The sequence below is a fragment of the Sinohyriopsis cumingii genome, chromosome 1 (assembly GCF_028554795.1).
Source record: "Sinohyriopsis cumingii isolate HCF-2022 chromosome 1, ASM2855479v2, whole genome shotgun sequence".
In the NCBI taxonomy this organism is placed as follows: Eukaryota; Metazoa; Mollusca; class Bivalvia; order Unionida; family Unionidae; genus Sinohyriopsis; species Sinohyriopsis cumingii.
Window position 1 is genome coordinate 97,893,920 of NC_142961.1, and position 21,493 is coordinate 97,915,412.

At 34.9% G+C, this 21,493-nt stretch overlaps 1 protein-coding gene across 1 annotated transcript in view; it reads right to left on the reverse strand.

Annotated features, from left to right (window-relative positions):
* Positions 1 to 4,134: 4,134 nt before the first annotated feature.
* Positions 4,135 to 21,493, reverse strand: part of LOC149807407 (uncharacterized) — a 113,614-nt gene continuing 96,255 nt past the window's right edge. The window contains exons 21-23 of the mRNA XM_089966457.1: positions 18,499 to 18,642; positions 16,197 to 16,248; positions 4,135 to 13,818 (exon numbers count right to left, since the gene is read on the reverse strand). Coding sequence (XP_089822583.1) covers positions 13,655 to 13,818; positions 16,197 to 16,248; positions 18,499 to 18,642 — 360 coding nt within the window. The 3' untranslated portion in view covers positions 4,135 to 13,654. The remainder of the gene's footprint in view (positions 13,819 to 16,196; positions 16,249 to 18,498; positions 18,643 to 21,493) is intronic.

The following is a 21,493-nucleotide window of genomic DNA, read 5'->3' on the forward strand; positions in this document are numbered from 1 at the left end:
ACTTTTCAACAGGCATTTTTTAAATCATTAGGTGTGCTCAAACAAACCTGAAAATACCTCGCAACTAATTAGAACAACTGACAGTGTACTATTCTTTCCTCATGGCAAACTTCAACTCCTGTCCCCTAACCCTGAATTGCAGTAGTTTCACTAATATGAATAGACTTGAAAAATCCCATGAAAGAGCTTGAGAATTGTCTATTATGATCTCATTACTCAGAACTCCTGGATTTGGCAAATGTTCAACTGTCCACATTCAGTAGATCTGGTAGTTCAAAAACTAATTCTCAGTCTTTGAGGTAGGCAAATACTAGAAATTCCAAGTGTAAGAACATCCAGGTATGTGCTACAATTTTTTAGGTATACAGCACATAAACTCATGAATTCTCTTTATAATTTTCAAACATACTCATTTTTGAATATTTTAAAATTCCTGTTAAAAATATGGTCTTGGAATTTATTGTGTAAATGCTCCATATGTAGTTACAAGAAAAGAAGTTGCTGCAGCTGTCATAATCAGCTGTATGTTTAGTACATCAGATTCTAATCCTATACATTTATAAATTGCATTTTGCTAACCTAAACGTTCACTTTTGTTGCCTGTAGTTTTAGATGGATTTTCCTCCATTTTGATGATACATGTGACCTGTAGGACTCGTGGTACTAATTCAGTTCCTATAGAAAACCTATGCAAACACCATGATATTAAAAATTAAATAACTTTAAATTTACAAGTACTCATGATCAAACCTATATTTATCAGTATAGATGCATCATGAACAACAGCTTCCAAGTAGAAAAAAGGATAGGAGCCGTGGCATTTTCTGGACCTACATGTGTTTGAAACATGTGCTTTCAATTCTGCACCAATGAGTCAGGTGAAAATGTCAGTAATGACTGTTCCAAGCTCAAGGCTGTTAAATGACTGAAATTCCATCAATAAAACAATGTCTCTGTTTTTTAGTTACAACTAGGATAAGCTCTGACTCAAAGATTCTTTTTACTAAAATCTAACTTTCACTATCAACCAGTCCTGGCAGGACAAACCCATATATACTCTATTTTATATTCACCCATTTCCAGACTGGTTCCCATTTTTCCATACAATTAGTACTGTGTCCTGTAGTACACTAGTTTGTCTTTTTCTTTGCTTTTTTTTCAAGTAGCCATACGTGTAATGTTTTTATTTTTTGTTTGTTTGTCTTGCTTATAATTTTTAGTTTTGTAGTTTTCTTGCAGTTTTCAGAACTGATCTGTCTTGTGATATCTTTATGCTTCCAATACATTTATGGTTATCATATCTGTCTGCATTCTGTATGTTTCACATAGCCTTTTTTAATGCCTTGTTCTTATTTACTTAAAATCTCTGAACAGGTAAAATTTGACCTTAAATGTGTATTGTCCAGCTATTCTGCATGTACATTTTAAAACTTCATGTAATTGTAGACTAGAATCTATTCATCTATTCAAGTAAATTGAACTTTCAGCATTGAATTTTATATATATAAGTCTTACAAATTGGGGTTGTGTATGCACTGGGAGGGGTGGGTATGTATTCTTTGCATAGAAAACATTATTTTTATAACTTGCAAAAACAAAATATATGCATATTTCTATGCATGTCAGATTATTTTGGTTAATTGTTTTATTGTTGTTTATAGTCAGTAAAATAGCTCCAATTAGCTAATGTTTCTTATTACATAAATGCAATTCCAACTCCCAATTTTTTTTTCTAGGGATATATCCAGGAACGTCATTTCAACTCTTTTTTGGGGGGGGGCAAAACTTGATTGAAGGGAGTTAAAACTTGACGGGCTTGTTAATTTTCATTTATAGGCAACAGCAATTTTACAGCACATGCAAATCCCCCCCCCCCATGACATCCCTGTTTATATCTATGTACATTAATTTTGAATTGTCAAATTTACTTGTGAATATGATGAATCTGGTGACAATAACACTGAATCTGCTTGAAGCCTGCCAGTAGGGCATGAACGTTATCATGCAGTCTAGAACCTGACAACTGCTTGCTGAAGATCCTGTCATGAATAGAACAGGTTTTTTCCTTATCTTCTTTATTTTTACTTTTTCTCTTAACATAATTCATATGTGACACATGGAGGCATTGGTGATATGATGACAATGGGTGAGATAGTTATCACCTTCAATTCATTTCACAACTCAGTCTAGTCCACTTTCATCCTGTTGATAGAAAAGGACTGAAACTGTTCCTTCCTGTTAGCCAATAAGATTACAAGAATTCTCTCCAATCATATTTCATCACCAGTCCTGCATCTATCAATCAAAAGATAAGCTTTTTCAGTCAGTATAATTTGAGCAGCTATATAAGCATATGATTGGGGTGAATTTTATTTATTCCAATGTTTTCTGTAGAGAAGTCAACATAAATAGAGAAACTAATAGCTAGGGGTGGTTGGATATAAAACACTAAATGGTTGCTTGAACAATGCTAATTCTAATGGACAATGAACATTTTGGTTTAGTGACCACCATCACAGGTTGATTACCTACATATAGCAGGGATCACAGTAGTTCCTGGACAAACTCCTCTTAGGCTTAGGTGTGTGATCTACACAAATTCTAACTAACAGGAATCAGATTACATCACCTTCCAGACCGAGTATAGGCCTGGTACAAAAATTACAAGGAAAAGGAGCTTCAGATACCCTGCATAAAGGTGATATAATAACTCTGGAAATTCATGACATGTTACAAATATATATTGCTTATATGAATCATTTTGTTGCTCTGAGTAGGACAGCTACCAGATTGTTGTAATATATACAACAGATGGTACCACGATCAGTGCTCACTTCCCCACTGTCCTGTACCCTACACTGCCTATCTATCCCCACTGTCCTGTACCCTACACTGGCTATCTATTCGATCCAGAAACAAACACAAAATTTGTTCTCTGTGCTACGTTTCACTGTCAGACTCTAGTCCAACATACCTATCCGACTTCACCAAAGTCTACACACCAGCAAGATACTTACGATCCTCTTCTGACGGTCGTATACTCATTATTCCCACTATGAAAACAAAGTCATATGGACAGCATTCTTTTGCATACCAGGGCCCAGCAACGTGTAATGAATTGCCCACTGAACTTAGACACAAAGACACAGTGATCACATTCAAGAGGGCTCTCAAAACTCACTTATTTCGACTGCAAGAACAAACTTAAAGACCTAATAATGTTTCCTACCTTAAATATTCTCAGCATGTTTTTTTAATGTTTTCTAATTTCATGGTGTTTGTTTTTGTAATCATATCATTATATGTTTTTTATCTTATATGTGTTGTCTAATGTTGTAAAGCGTTTAGAGCTTCTAAACATTAGGCACCATACAAAGTCCTCATTATTATTATTATTATTATTATTATATAGATTTTTCTGATAGGCCAGCTTTAAATAAGCTTGTAAATTTTATTGTGATTGGGTATATTTGTTGGATATATTGGTAATCAAACATTTGAATCTCAGAGTACAAGGGCACTAACATGAGGACATATAGTCTAACCAAAACAACAGATCACACCACCAAATAATGACTTAGAAAGCTGAGAGTTGAACCTACCCAACAACCTGTCTAAATAAAGCCACATACCAAAGTTGGTTGAAATCCAATAAAATGTTGATAAAGTGATGTTCCACAAACTGAAATGTGGAAGGAAAAATGGACAGTCAGATAGATACACAGATGGTAATAATCATTATATGTCAAGTGCAGCCAGCTCGGCTGGACCATTTTAATCCTCGAGACTTTGTGTGAAAAGCTTGATTTTGTTTCACTGAGGCATGACTTTGTCTGAGTGAGGTCCTGGTTTGACCCTCGGTGATGACTGTGCACTTATGTCTTTTCTGTTACAATTTAACCAATGACTGATGAGATAACACATGTGCAGCAAGCCAGATCTGTATTACAGTCTCTAAAGGTGAACAATGAACACAACTCTACATTGTTCACTGAAATCATTTACATGGCAAAATTCAATTAATTGAAATTTTTTTATAACAGATTACAAATAACAAATAATATCACCAAATAATGTACAAAAATGTATTTAGATATATTTTTATTCAGCAGAACAAACAACTCAGAATGTAGCTTTCTGGAAATTATATTTGTGGCTGGCCACACTTTATTTGCATCCAAAATGTGATTCAACAGGTGTTTGGTACCATAAAGAAAAGACAATAAAAAAGATAAAAATTCCAAACTGATGAAGGATTTGTAACATTCTAAAACCATTGGACCACATTTTTAATGTATGTAATAACTTTACTGAACTATCTATTGGATTATCAGATTTTCAAGAAAACAGCTTTGGGAAAACAAAGCATTCAAAAGTGAAATGAAACATAAACTACACACATATATCTCTTTGCAACAGGTATAGATTTAAAAAGAATAAATATATTCTGACCATATAACTGGTTTATGACAAGTGTTCTTAAAAAATTTGTGTCAATCATAAAGTCACAAATATATTTTGCCTTCAGGAAGACTGCCATTTCTTCCAATTCATACATCTCTTACAATTTTAAATATCAAATGGCATATCTACACAATTCGCTTGTTGTGAGTATCAAGTTTAGTTGAAATACCTTGAACAGTTTGAGAGATCTGCTCTTGAACAAAAATGTTTATAGACAGACAGACAGATGGAAATAGAGGTTAATAATATAAATATGGGAATGTGCATATACTAAAAGGTATGTTTTGGAAGCATATAAACATTTGAGAAACTTTTCTAGTAAGAAATTTACTGCATAATCAATTATACTGAAGTAATATAACTTTCTTAATAACAAGTCTGCTGTATAATCAATTATACTGAAGTAATATAACTTTCTTAATAACAAGTCTGGTGTATAATCAATTATACTGAAGTAATATAACTTTCTTAATAACAAGTCTGCTGTATAATCAATTATACTGAAGTAATATAACTTTCTTAATAACAAGTCTGCTGTATAATCAATTATACTGAAGTAATATAACTTTCTTAATAACAAGTCTGCTGTATAATCAATTATACTTAAGTAATATTTATCTCAACATAAAGGCCCAAGAAAATATGGTTTCCTATCATTTTAGATGCAAGGAAACAAGGAAATAAATGCAAAAAAAAGTTTATGGAATCAATCAAACACTTACGTGAAAAAACTTTGGAGAACTGAGCATGTACTGTGTATACAAGCAAGATTTCATGATGGCACACAGAGCAATAAAATATTCAGCATAGAGCCACAATAAAATTCAAGATAGAGCCATGAAACAAATCAGCTAGCTATAATAAAAATTCATCGTAGAGCCATACAAATTCTGCACTGAGTCATAAAACAATAACATAGAGGCATAACAAAATCAATCAGCATAATGCCATGAAAACATTCTGCATAAAGTCAGGTAAAAAAAATGCATTCATCTCAGAACCATGTTAATTTACAAAGTCTACTCATTCAGAGATTATCTGCAGTGTGAAAAGTATTAATGTAGTGCTTGAACAAATAGTAATTTATTTGATGAATTACTATACCAATCATTCAACAGTGCAATTACAAACCCATTTCTGTTTATTCAATTTATAAAACAGTATTTACATTTTTAAACAATGTTCAACAATAACAAAACTGAAATGAACAACTAGTAAAAACACATAAATCAATTAAATTATTTCCTTGTTTCCTTGCATCTAAAATGATAGGAAACCATATTTTCTTGGGCTTTTATGTTGAGACAAATATTACTTCAATATAATTGATTATACAGCAGACTTGTTATTAAGAAAGTTATATTAGTTCAGTATAATTGATTATACTATAATGTAATTCATCTCATCACAGGAGATTGGTTGCTTCAATGCCTTGACACAGGATATTGCTTGTTCCATGTCTGACACAGGAGATTGGTTGTTTCCATGTCTTGGCACAGGAGACTGGTTGTTTCCACATCTAACACAGGATGTTAGTTGTTACCATGTCCTGACACAGGAGATTGGTTGTTTCAATGTCTTGACACAAGTGATTGGTTGTTTCAATGTCTTAACACAAGTGATTGGTTGTTTCAATGTCTTGACACAGGATATTGCTTGTTCCATGTCTGACACAGGAGATTGGTTGTTTCCATGTCTTGGCACAGGAGACTGGTTGTTTCCACATCTAACACAGGATGTTAGTTATTACCATGTCCTGACACAGGAGATTGGTTGTCTCAATGTCTTGACACAAGAAATTGCTTGTTTCAACGTCTGACACAGGAGATTGGTTGTTTCAATGCCTTGATACAGGAGAGCTGTGGTTTCAATGTCTTGACACAAAAGATCACTTGTTTCAATGTCTAATACAAGAGATTGGTTGTTTCCATGTCAAACACAGGATAGTAGTTGTTTCCATACCTTGACACAGGAGATTGGTTGTTTCAATGTCTTAAGACAGGAGATTAGTTGTTTCCATATCTTGACACATAAGATTTATTGTTTCAATGTCTTGGCATAGGAGATTAGATGCTTCAATGTCTAGATACAGCGGATTGGTTGTTTCAATGTTCTGACATGGGGGATTGGTTGTTTCATAACCATATAACCATAATTTCAGGAAAAGTAGTGATAACAAGATTTTCAAGATGGATGCTATGGTTACCATAGCGGCTGTCAAATTAGAATCAGTTTTATTTAGGATCACAAGTCATTGAAATTCTTTTAGTGAAAAGCCCAAGTTGATGGCCATCTGTTTATGAGGAATAGTGATAAGATTTTCAAGGTGGATGCCATATTGGCCATATTGGATGCCAGATCAATACCATTTTGTTTAGGACCAACTAAACATCGTAACTCATTAGAAATCATTTAGAAACACTCCGTTTTAATAAGATCATCTGTTTAGTCAGGAGGAGTAGTGATAACAAGATTTTCAAGATAAATGTGATGGTGGCCATTTTGGCCGTTAGATCAGTAACATTTTCAATTAGGACTAACTAGACATTCTTATGTATGATTTGTTTGTTAGTAAAAAAAAATCATTTCCTCATATGCTATTGTAATGTAACACTGTATGCTGGACTTGACCTTGTCCAAAATTGAGTTCATTTCTGCTTGACCTGACTGACTGACTTTATTTATTCATTGTAAACAACTAATACATAGCTAAATTATTCTCTCTGTGTATGGGCTTAATATCAGGATCATATGAGGCAAATATGCTGATTTGAGTCAAAGTTTTGGAGTTTCCAAAGTGAATTATACATAATCAAGGTTATTGTTTTTTAAACATCAGGATCATTCTAGAAGGTTATTTTGCATTAGTTAATGTTTTCTTTTAGAAAATGCTAATTGTGACCTGAGGTCAGGTAGAAAACCATATAATCTTGTGATTGCGAGGACTTGGTCAATCTTGCTTTAACATCTAGCAATTTGAAGTTGTATTATGATGTGACCAGTTGGGCTGAATTATATTTTCTTCAAATTATTAAATTCAACTGATTATTTTCTCTGGAAATACATGTACTCTGATAAAATTCTTCGATAAAGACATTCACTGGAATTTATACTGAATTCAAACCTGGAATTATATTACTGTGATTCATCAAAAGACTTGATACATCAACACTCTAATAGCTACAGCAGACATATCATCGCCTTCAGTTCTGGGATTTCTTTGGGACTTTTAGTGAATTTGGCTAAGATTTGGGTCTAGTTCTTGGATTATTCTGGGATTTAATTCACAATACCATAAGTTCTTTCTTCTCATTTTCACTTTCTATTCTAGGGAAATAAATTATTTGTTAAATTTTACAAAGCTTGTTGTCTTTCACTGTTTTCTGTTACTCATTTTAAGAGCATAGACTCGTAACAACATTATGATAAATCTTCCAAGTAAATATGAACATGGTGGCCATATTGGATGTCTGAGTCTTTAGTGAAAACCATGTTAACATAACCCTCTAATCAAGAGAAGAAGCTGTAAATGAAATTTTAATATGGTCAATGTGGTGGCCATTTCGGATGTCTGAGTGGTACCATCTGTATATAAGACTGACAAGACACCAAAAGAAGTCTGTTTAGTAAAATCCCTATGACCATCCAATCAAGAGTAGTAATAACATAATTTTCAGGTTGTGGCAGCCATACTGGAATATTGCATCAGGATCAGTACCATTTTCATTTAGGATGAACTAGACATTATAAGAAGTCTTTAAGCAGAAACCACATACATATATAATCTGTTCAGGTGTTGTAGTGACAATTTCATTTTCATTTAGGACAAACTAGAGATTATAAGAAGTCTTTAAGCAGAAACCCCATGCATATATAACCATCTGTTCTGGTGTTGTAGTGACAATTTCATTTTCATTTAGGACCATCTAGACATTATAAGAAGTCTTTAAGCAGAAACCCCTTACATATATAACCATCTTTTCAGGTGTTGTAGTGACAATTTCATTTTCATTTAGGACCAACTAGACATTATAAAAAGTCTTTAAGCAGAAACCCAATGCATATATAACCATCTGTTCAGGTGTTGTAGTGACAATTTCATTTTCATTTAGGACCAACTAGACATTGTAAGTCTTTAAGCAGAAACCCCATGCATATATAACCATCTGTTCAGGTGTTGTAGTGACAATTTCATTTTCATTTAGGACCAACTAGACATTGTAAGTCTTTAAGCAGAAACCCCATACATATATAACCATCTGTTCAGGTGTTGTAGTGACAATTTCATTTCATTTAGGACCAACTAGACATTATAAGAAGTCTTTAAGCAGAAACCCAATGCATATATAACCATCTGTTCAGGTGTTGTAGTGACAATTTCATTTTCATTTAGGACCAACTAGACATTATAATAAGTCTTTAAGCAGAAACCCCATACATATATAACCATCTGTTCAGGTGTTGTAGTGACAATTTCATTTTCATTTAGGACCAACTAGACATTATAAGAAGTCTTTAAGCAGAAACCCCATGCATATATAACCATCTGTTCAGGTGTTGTAGTGACAATTTCATTTTCATTTAGGACCAACTAGACATTATAAGAAGTCTTTAAGCAGAAACCCCTTACATATATAACTATCTGTTCAGGTGTTGTAGTGACAATTTCATTTTCATTTAGGACCAACTAGACATTGTAAGTCTTTACGCAGAAACCCCATGCATATATAAACATCTGTTCAGGTCTTGTAGTGACAATTTCATTTTCATTTAGGACCAACTAGACATTATAAGAAGTCTTTAAGCAGAAACCCCATGCATATATAACCATCTGTTCAGGTGTTGTAGTGACAATTTCATTTTCATTTAGGACCAACTAGACATTATAAGAAGTCTTTAAGCAGAAACCCAATGCATATATAACCATCTGTTCAGGTGTTGTAGTGACAATTTCATTTTCATTTAGGACCAACTAGACATTATAAGAAGTCTTTAAGCAGAAACCCCATGCATATATAACCATCTGTTCAGGTGTTGTAGTGACAATTTCATTTTCATTTAGGACCAACAAAACATTATAAGAAGTCTTTAAGCAGAAACCCCAAGCATATATAACCATCTGTACAGGTGTTGTAGTGACAATTTCATTTTCATTTAGGACCAACTAGACATTATAAGAAGTCTTTAAGCAGAAACCCCTTATATATATAACCATCTGTTCAGGTGTTGTAGTGACAATTTCATTTTCATTTAGGACCAACTAGACATTATAAGAAGTCTTTAAGCAGAAACCCCATACATATATAACCATCTGTTCAGGTGTTGTAGTGAAAATTTCATTTTCATTTAGGACCAACTAGACATTATAAGAAGTCTTTAAGCAGAAACCCAATGCATATATAACCATCTGTTCAGGTGTTGTAGTGACAATTTCATTTTCATTTAGGACCAACTAGACATTATAAGAAGTCTTTAAGCAGAAACCCAATGCATATATAATCTGTTCTGGTGTTATAGTGACAATTTCATTTTCATTTATGATTAACTAGACCCTGGGATGAATTTGATTTCTTAAGCTTAATGGCAATCCTCCCATTGGTTTATGAGGTGTAGCAATAACAAACTTGTGCTGATGAATGACAGACACCAAACTACAGGTGAAAGGTCATTGCAAAAGCTCTTCTGGTTTATTCTATATTTGTCAATAAGTTTTATACAAACATATTTTATACATAAAAGATGTCATTGTAGCAAATGAATTTTCTCATGTATGTAAAACATAACTGGAACAAGTAAAAAGATATACTAAAATGCAAAGAGCTTTGTTCGACCAGGTAACTTACTTCTTTTCCCCATTAAAGAAAAGAGAGATACCAGGAAGGAAAAGCAGAGTAAGAACAAACTGAATAAAAATGTGATCTCATTAAATTATGAGCAGAACCATTCTTACAAAAATATATTTTCCTCATATTCCTTTTACACAAATGTGCTAATTTTTTCTTTACATCTATACAAAACCTGCTACATGTGTTTTCTTTCATTTGTACTATAAAATTATTTTGATGCTGACATTACTCTTCCAGTTTTTCCCATAAACTATTTTTGAATCTCATTATCAAAGACAATCAAGAGATAGAAATCTCTTCCTTGCCTCTGGTGTCATCAGTGTTTCATCAGGTCAAGATTTGCATTAACTATTTAGGACAAAGTCTTCAGGTGCTGCATTAGCCTGGGGAAAGAGGGGTTGTAATAAACTTAACTTTGCTATGCCTGTGCATACATGCCAGCTATTATGCTTTTGGTGTAATCATTACACTTTTTGTTCCTCATTAAATCACACCTTATGCGTGACCATACATGAATTATGCATTTTTGGTATATCCCCCTCCCAAAAAATCCTGTTGATCCCACATACCATATTCTAGAAAAGACAGCTTCTATGTAACTATGACATAAGAGTACGCTCATCCGTAGACTTGCATGCACTTTCCTAACAGTATTAATGTTTTATTTATAGCAACTGTCCCATTTCCAAGAAACATGCTAGTTTCTACTTTCAAACCTTTAAACATGGATTCGTTGTTATGATTCATGTTTGTTAGAGAACCATTCTATAGTGCACTATAGGTCATGTCTACTGTATAATAGACCTGCATGTACTTTCCTCACACTATCATTGTATTCTATTTATAGTAGCTGTATGGCTTAGTTAGGAGAAAACAAACTGGTTTTCTAATTTTTAATCTTTGCTCTCATATATTCTTTGTTCTAATTCATATTTGTACAGAACCAGTCTGAAGGTAGTTGGCACTAAAAGTCAGTTTTATTCTAGTTGATACATGTGTTTGAGCAAAAATGTTTTTCAAATAATTTCACAGATGGATTAAAAAAAGACAACAGATTCCTCCAAAGATTAAAAGACAAATACATGAATGACATAATACAGAGTTCCATTCTAGGGCAGCTTCACACCCATTGCAGGCTGTGTGAAAGGGATTTTAATATTGGTCATGGTGGCAAATTTGATGTGGAAAAACACTTGAAAACAAAGAAACACACTGAAACAACTCATCTTACTAACTCCAATACTAAGGTAACTTCATTTTTACAGCAGAACTCAATTGTTATATATGCAGAGGTGGCATTTACCGAGTTCTTAATCTAACACAGACTACCCCTAGCGATAGAAAACTACATTGGTTTTTTGTTCAGTGTTTAGCTGCAGATACTTCACTTAAAATAGCAGAAGCCATGAAAATTGGGCTGTTAAGTACTGCCACAGACTAGATTAGTGATTATGATGACAAAAAGTTGTACTCAGTCTGTGTAAGAGACTTTGACAACAGAAAGGGCAAAGTCATATTGTTCTTTTTTTGTTACCAGAATCAACAGTTGACTCCACTGGAGAAAACATTTTTGATTTGCGTAATAATGTTTTGAATAAATATGATATAAGTTTGCAGAACTGTATGGGGTTTTCAGCTGATACTGCATCAGTGATGACTGGAATTCATAAAGGAACTGCATTCTATATTTTGAAAATGTCTCCATGAGTGTACATAACAGATTGTCCCTGTCATTTGATGCACCTTGCTGAAGGAAAGGCTGCTGATAAATTAGAAGGAGAATTCCTTAAGTATCAAGTTGGCATTCTACCCGACAATGTACTTCATGCAGAGTTGATGTGCAATGGCACCTTATTTCTCAACCAAAAGACCCAATAACTGAAAGATATAAATTTCCTCTTCTTTGTCAGGTTATGAAAGGAATATTGGTTCTTTACCATTCTAATGTTGACTGTAAGAGACTCTTCAGTATTGTTAACAAAAACAAAACTGATGTCAGATTGCAACTCAGTAACCCAGTACTTAGTGCTCTACTGGTGTACAAAACATGCAGGGTCTCAGCTGGTACAAAGTGTTTTGAAATGCAACATGACAGTCTATTGCTTTTTAAAGCTAAAGAACTTGAAGCAGTAATTGATGTTAAAAGACCAGAGGGGTAAATAAATCATTTTTACATATGTTCACAGAATTTTTATCATGTTATATGTGGATTACTCTTTTTCTGCTTGGATTACTATTTTTGTCCACTTGGATTACACTTTTTTCTTGCCAGAGGTTGGCATGTATACCAATGGTACCTCACTTTGCAAGGTCAAACACATGGAATTTTGTGCTATTTCATTCATTCACTCTGACAGTATAATTCTCAAAACAACATTCTTTATGAACAGCTATGCAATATTACATAATGCATTGACTGCAACTGAGAGAGCTATCTTGAAATACCTGTATTTACTGGTATAAGACGAGGTCTCTCTAGAAACATTTTACTGTATAATTCTCAGGAAAACGTTTAATATGTAATTATCAGGACTAATCCAAGCAAACAGCTTTAAAATCTGTTGATTTTTCTGCAAATTTAGGAATTCTCTTTTATTTCTACTGATCTGCCGCAATCAAGACATTTTCTTTTTTCATCAATTTGAAAACAAGTGAGCAAACCCATATGTAGGTATTCAATAACACAGTCAAAACCATATTCACACAAATTTTTATCACTAACAAACAATTATTTGTATCAAATATATGGTATAAATGATTTTGCAAGAATCTCCTATCTTGGTACAATTTTGAATGTCAGATATTTAAAATGTGGTACTTGGTAGCATGAATTTCATCAGCCCCTCTTTTTCATTATGGTGAGATTATCAAGATTTTCAATTTGATCCTGAATGTCTACAAATAACATCACAAGCAGCATTCTGCAAATATGGTAACCGATGAAACTGAAAGTTATTTTGGAGAAACTTTACTGACAAGGTAACCTGCACCTCTCATGCTTTCAGTGGGGAAGCTGCTTTTAAAATCTGCATATTTTTTTCTCTCAATTTTTGTGTTATTACCTTGGATGTTGCATAGTTTTTCAAAATTATAAGCTATACTTAAGTTTAAAAATGTATCTTAAATAATTGTCATAGTTAATACACAACAAAATATCAATTATATGGACACCACTTCCATGGATTTTATTATCATGTGGACAAAAAAGTACTCCCCAAATACACAAATTATCTGGTATAAATTGATCATTTATCCACACAACTAATTATCCACACAAAATATATTTCAAACTGTTTCTCGGAAAATCACAGATATTTGGAAACTGTGTCAGCCAGGTTTTAATGTCATCCAGAAATGTGTATCACAAGTGGAAGTAGTGTTGTTCTTCCTAGGACCGATGGCTCCAGCATGACAAAGGACTGATTCACAGTCTGATCATTCACATTACAATTGGAGAGAGAAATCATTTTCAAAGCAGGAAGGGCATGACCTAGAGAATGTAACTGACCTGAAAAAGAGAAATACAAACAACTGTGTGACATATTATAAGACAATAATGCAATATCAGAGGCATCAGAGTGTATTGTAAGGGTTTTTGTACCTCTTTCACCCCAATAGGATCTTCTCCTTATAGGATCTTATGTCTTTGTATGTCTTGCATCCCCACACAGGCTCTTGTACCACTTTTACATTTTGCACCACCCTAAGGGATCTTATACTTCTGGCACGCCCTACAGGCTCTTGTACCTTAAGCATCCACCCTCCTCTCCAACCACCCCCTGTAGACTGTTGTACCTCCCCCCTACAGGTTCTTGTATCTCAGGCACCCTCTACATGTGCTTGCACCTCATGCACCCCTCATACACATTCTTGTACTATATGCACCTTATACAGGTTATTTTACCTCTTGCACCCCCTGCAGGCTTGATGATGTATAATAAGTCTTGTGTGTCCTCATGCATGTTGTAAGAGGCAACTAATGGAGGCAAGCATCTTATTTGCTCTGGGATGAGGTTTTGTAATTTTTTAGAAGAGCAGTTTATATAAAAAAATATCTGATTTTGCATTTTTAAGAATTGTACACTAATTTTTGTCATCTTAATATAATGTCTTTTCTATAATACTTAAACTTACTTGGCAATGCATAATATGAACTATCTAAAATTCAAGGAAGGAATCATTTGAATTGAAGGGACTGACACTCTACTGGGCAAAACGAATTTCATGAATTCAAGATAAGACTATTTCTTCTTTTTAACTGCTTAGAGCTGAAACCATTTCAGATATTCTTCAGTGACAACAAAATTTTCATATTAACTATTGTGTTGGACATAATGGCTGGCAGATTGGCACTATTTTCATTTAGAACAAACCAGACATTATTAGAAGTACTTTGGTCAAAACCTCATGTCATAATGTTCATGCATTCAGGAGGAGTAGTGACAACAATATTTTCATGACAGATGTCATGGCAGCCATACTGGATGTACAACTGGCTCCATTTTCATTAAGGACCAACTAGGTATCATAAGAAGTCTACTGGTGAAAACCCAATGCTGATATATTCATCCATTTGGAAGTAGAGATGAAATTATTTTCAAATAGCCACCATGGTGGCCATATTGAGAGTTAGTCATTTTCATTTAGTACCAAGTAAATACCATGGAATGTGTGTCCACTGAAAAAATGGAACACAAGGTAGCTTCAGAAGCTCTAAAAAGAACTAAGTTCTTATGGGGAAAAGATGATAATATGGTCTTCTAAAAAACTGAACATACACAAAGTGACTAAATTGAAACTGCAGAAGATGACAGATGATATCTACCTTCTACATATAACCACATGACAAATAGAGTGGTGTGCAAAATAAGAGAGTAGAGTACAAAAGGTCATTCTGACTTTTTCTCACACAATGTGGGAGGATGTATTCACATGAAACAGATGGTTAGAGTTTGGCATAAAAATAGGTTAGCTACACAATAATGGCAGGATAAGTGATTGCTGCTATTAAAACACCATGCTGATATGACCATCCATAGTAGTAGCAGTAAAAAAAAATTTCAAGATGGCTGATTTGGTTGCCATACTGGATGTCAGATCAGTACCATTTTCATTTAGGACCAACTAGACACAATAAAAAGTCTTTTAGTGAAAACCCATGCTGATATGATCATCCATTCAAGAGGAGTAGTGGTGGCCATACTAGCTGTGCAAGCAGCACCATTTTCTTACCAGACCAACTAGACCATGGGATAAATGTGTGTGTAGAGTTTCACGACAATCTTCCAAGTCTTGTAATAGGAGTAGTGACAAAAATAGTCTGCTAATGGATGGACAGATGATGGACATCTGATAACAGATGTCTCAGAAGGGATGATGGAAAACAGACCACTCCATACACAATTCTGGTCTGTGACCAGTAGAACTGGAAAAAAACTATTCCACTTTAAAAAGTATATTTAACATGTCACCAAAATTGAAAATTTATATATGATGTTCTGTAAATTAAATGTCAGATATAAATGTGGGAACAAAAGTTGCATATGCAAAGTATCTACTCTTGACATCAAGCACTTCATATGGCTAAAATTGATATAATGTTAATATTTTGCTGATGTAATAAAAGTTTCATTTACTAGATCTGTCATTGTTTCTGCATTTATGTGTACTTAGTAACCTGGACAACATCTATTGTGTCAAATCAACCCTCCTTACAAATACAAAATGATTATGATTCTTTATGTTGTGTTTAGGGGAGGCATCTGTTGCAGGGTAACTGAAGATCAATACGATTCAACAGAATGCCAAATAGTTGAAAGTTCTGCAGAGGTATTTTACCAAAACAGAAAGACATTTACATTTTGTTCGTGAGGTAATGGACAGTACCTGCTGATATCTTGCTTCCAAGGATTTCAAGTGTTTCAAGTTTGGGACAATACTGAAAGTATGAAAATAGAGACACCATATATACTCACTTATAAGTTGAGTCAAACGCCAAACAACAAAGAACCTGATCTGCCATAACATAATGTGCCTGCAGATCAGGGTTGTTTCTTCTACCAGTCACTCCTAACAAACTGCACAGACCCAGATCTGTTAGTGCATTGTGCAATGGCAGATCTGGGTCTGTGCTGTTTGCAGCTGGAGTTATGTTATAAGTTAGTATAGAAGGTATGTTTGAAAACAAAACAAATTTCACCTTAGATACAAATAATGGGAATTCTGTAACATTAATCATGAAGTTAAATGTTTTAAACTCAACTGTCAAAAGACAGTAGAACAATTTTCCTTAATAATTCTTTTCAATGTAATCTGAATAAAAAAAACAATTCTGATAATAAAGGTTATTCAAATTAACTCTTCTTACTCCAGAAAATAAGATGCCTTTAATGACATATGATAACAAAGGTTATTCAAATTAACTCTTCTTACTCCAGAAAATAAGATGCTTTAATGACATCTGAAGCAGATTCTTAAAGAATTCTTAATGAATTAATGGTTACAGATTTTAATTAAAATTGACACATTGTAAAACTGTGACACTGTAAAAGACTTGTTACAATTGCTTTTATCAATATGTATCTGATTTAATTAACTGTTCTATGTAAATAATGTTTATTTTCCATATCATTTCTTCACTAATTCTATCTCTAATTAATTGTAGAATTTGACAAATATGGTGTTTCTGAGTTTTGTCAAGATCATCAACTGTTCTCAAGACAACAGTTTAGACACATTTTCAGACAGTATAGGAACACTAATGTACTGGTAGGTGGGTATGAGCAGGCATTCTAAACTCATCTATAAAAAGGAAACAGAAAGAAGAAAACAAGAACAAGGTGACCTTATGCAATAAAGAGCAAAAAATGTGCACTCCAACACCTTAAAGCAATATAAGGTGAACAGATTTTTAAAAAATGTTTATTCACAACTTCTGTTAATCCTTGTTTAAAAAAAAAAACAGGTGGTCAAAAATGAAGCTAATGGCAACTATCAGCAAACACTTTATGTATGCTCCATAGAATTTACCTGAAATCAACTTGAAACACAAAATGTCAGCAAAATCACTGTAGCCTGAAATATAGGTCACATAGACCTCTTTTACAATAATGGTAAAGTTCTTATCACCCCATCACCAATTTTCATGATTACAAAGCATGTCAAAAATTCATGTGGTCATGAGCAGCTAAATGCAAAATGATGGTGAGCATCTCTATGAGTCTGGCATGAATAGTGCCCAAGAAATGAACTTCAAACACAAAATATAACCAAAGCTAGTAAAACATGAAAATGGGACATAGTGACCTACTTTTGAGACATGCATTCATTACAATGCATCCCCTCACTAGGATTCATGATTTCCACATTAAAAATATTAATACATGTGGTAAAGAACCAAGTTATCTTGAATTAAATGGAAAAAATACCACAAGCCAGTAAAATGTTAAATGTAAGTCACAGTGACCTCCTTCTGGCATATGGGTGTGGAAATAATAGAAAGGCATACAATAATCAAGTTTGATGATGCAAGTACTTGTGACTGAACCCAAGTCAGTGAAGTAAGAAATAAGGGTTAGGGTGACTTTTGCTATGAGTGTGCAGTACTCATTAAGATGCATGCCCTCACTAAGTTTAATGATTAATGGTATAACAGTATGTATACATGATGCAAATAACCTATATGGTTATTCACTAAACTAAAAACATAGCCTATGCCAATAAAGTGTAAACTGTAGGTCACAGTGACCTTCCTTTCTTGAATCAGTGTGGTACTAAGAGAGATGCATATAGTATTTTTGTTTGATGATTCTGGCGCTGATAGAGCATGAGAATACAAAATTTAACCTAATAAATATACAAAATTTCATAGAGATATCTCAAAAGTATTAGAGTTTTGGCACCCACCCCACACAAAATTATAGATATTGATAATGATGGATGGACAAACAGATGAGAGTAATAAAATCGTCAAAACTGAAGAACTGTGAATAGCAAAAGGCACATCAAGACCCCCTGTCCAATGTGTGTACCAAGTTTCGTGCATCTTGAATGGCTTTGGAGCTATACTTCTGAAATGAAATTGGGAGAAACTGATTGACCAGCTGACAGACAGAACCTTTTCTACATCCCCTGCAAATTTTGTTGGGCAGGGTATAATAAAGTAAATATATGAACAAAATACACTTACATGAGCCAAAACATGGGCCAGGTATGTAATATTTGACACGTGTAGAACCAATGTCCTTAAGGCAAACAAAGGTGTACTTTGATAGATCTGGATCTGTGACAATTTCTTCACCTGTAAATTTAATTTCTTCAGTCTTGGGCAGCCCTAGAGTAGAAAGATCATTCATATAACATATTTCCGTACAGTGTTTCCTCTTTATAATGAAGTTAATAGTAACATATTTATTTCCATACAGTATTACTTATCTATAGTGCTGTTCATAGCGTCCATAAACGTTACCCATATTATAAGTGAGAGTGCCTTACAATAAGGGTTGTTCCAACCAGTGTTATGATCATGCCGTAAAACCAAGCAAAAGAAAAATCACAAGTAAAATGAAAAGCTTAGTCTGACATGTTGGTGATTTATGTGGAAGCAGATCTGAGTCTATGCTATTTGCAGTTGGCACACATTAAACTTGACAAAAATATAATAAAAACAACAAGTAAATAGCCATATTCATATTTTTGAAGAACAATAGCAAAACAGCTAGAACTGTACCAATCACATATACAGTAACCAGAACTGTGCTGTCAAAGCGTTCAGCCCATCACTGAAGAATCTTCTCTTTGTCAGTAATTAGTGTGTTTCCATTGGCACTGAGAAGGGGGTAGGTCCATACACTTCTTTCAGGGTGTTGTAGAAGTTCTTCGTGTCATGCTTGTCTGTGTAGCACTGGATCTCATCAGCTTGTTGCTCAGCCATGTGTCACACATCTGACAGAGTTTCTGTTGAACAGTTCTGCGTATACTGTTGTAAGCATCTTTCCTGGAGGTGGACTTGGGGTTGTTGATGTAGGTTTGATGGAGTCAGTGTTTCTCATCCAGAAACTGCTTGATCTCATCACAGTTCTCATCAAACCAGTCTTGGTACTTTCTGGTTGAGGGACCATGGGTTTCTGAAGATGTGTTGTTGACCAGCTGTCTGAATGCCGCCCAGTTTCTGATTGTCCAGAGGGGTAGATTTCAGACGTTTTTCCAGGGCATCCACTTTGACAGCATACTGAATCGCCCTTCAACCATCAACGATAAAGCCATCAGTCGTCTCCCCCAATTACCCACCAACGAAGCACTGGATGACCCTCCGACCTTGCTTGAGACACAGAAAGCGATATGTCTGCTCTCCAGTGGTAAAGCCCTGGTTCAGACTCCATCCCAGCTGAAGTCTACAAGGAATGGAGCACAGCTTGGATAGAAAGGCTCCACCAACAATTTTTACTGATGTGGCAGCAAGATACAATCCCCCAGGAATTCGAAGACGCTTCCATAAGCCACCTATATAAGTGCAAAGGCAACCACTAGACCTGTGAAAACCACTGGGGTATTCCTTGTTCTCAATCGCGGGAAAGATACTTGCCAGAATCCTACTGAACCACCTCATTACGCACCTTGACCAAGGACTCCTGCCAGAAAGCAAGTGTGGATTGCAGAAAGAATATGGGACCATCGAAATGGTGTTTGCTGCTATGCAGCCACAAGAGAAATGTCAGGAACAAAACGCCAACCTTTTCTCCATGTATGTCGACTTGACAAAGGCCTTTGATACTGTCAGCAGAGAAGGCACGTGGACGATAATGGCCAAGAAGATGCCCGAGTAAATTTATATTTCCACGACAGCATGCAGGCATGAGACCATGACAATGGAGAGACATCTGAGTCATTCCCAGTAACCAATGGCATCAAGCAGGGTTGTGTTCTGGCACAGACACTATTCAGTCTATTCTCTGCCATACTGACTAATGTTTGGAGTTGGCATCAGGTACCGTACAGATGGAAAACTGGTCTCCCCAACATCCACACTATCCTGATGCAGTCCCAAATATGTTGAGTGGGACATGTTGTACACATGTTCATAGTGTCCACTGGCTGCCTAAGAGTCTCTTCTATGGCAAGCTACAGCAAGGACAGCAATCCCATGGAGGTAAGAAGAAACACTTCAAAGAAAATCTGAAAGCTGCATTGAAGGCGTTCAACATAAACCCTGATTCCTGGAAGCAAACAGCAAGAGATCAAGTCACTTGGCATTCTTCCGTGCACAAAGGCTCGAAGTTGTGCAAATCTAGCATGACAGCAGCTGCAAAGCTAAAGAGGCAAGCCAGAAAGGCGTGTGCGATCAACCCTCCTGGGGATGTCCCACTCATCCCTTGTCCCTTATGCAAATGAACATTTCGTGCAAGGATTGGCCTCATCAGCCACCTGTGCATGCACAGAACAGAACCAGCTCCTCAAACCCTTGGATGACTAGACTGATCCTCGTCAACTCGATGGACAAACAACAACAACAATAGATCACATACAAAGTAACTATAACAGCACAGATCACATAAAAAGTAACTATAACAGCACAGATCACACACATACAAAGTAGCTATAACATCACAGATCACTTATGAAATAGAACTGTACAGATTACTTGCAAAATTGCTAGAACTGTACAGATCACATACAAAGTACTTAGGACTGTACAGATCACTTGCAAAGTAGCTATAACAGCACATATCACTTGTGGCTATATTATGGATTTTGAATGAGCTGAATGATTCAGACTTGTTTTGAATTGCTGCCTGTACAGTGAGTGCTCACAGCTTATTTTGGCCAGTCATGTAATCTTCAAAAGAAAGCCAGCTTAGACACTGACAGTGTCTATGCTCCATTTTCAAGGTATTGTTGCTGTGACTGGAATATTACCAGACTTGAGCTTTGAGCCTTTGACCTCAAAATCAATAGAGTTCCTGCTTAACCCATGAAAAAGCAGTCCATATAGCTACAGTGTGACCCTGCTATAGCGCACTCCATTATAACATGAATTCGGATATAACACGGTCGTGGCATGGCTCCCAAAATTTCATATACATGTATTTTTTTGTGCACAAAAAAATTCTTTAAAAGTACGAAAAAACTTAAAAAGTTGCTTATCATTTTGGGGAAGAGATTGCATATGAATAATACAAGACGAT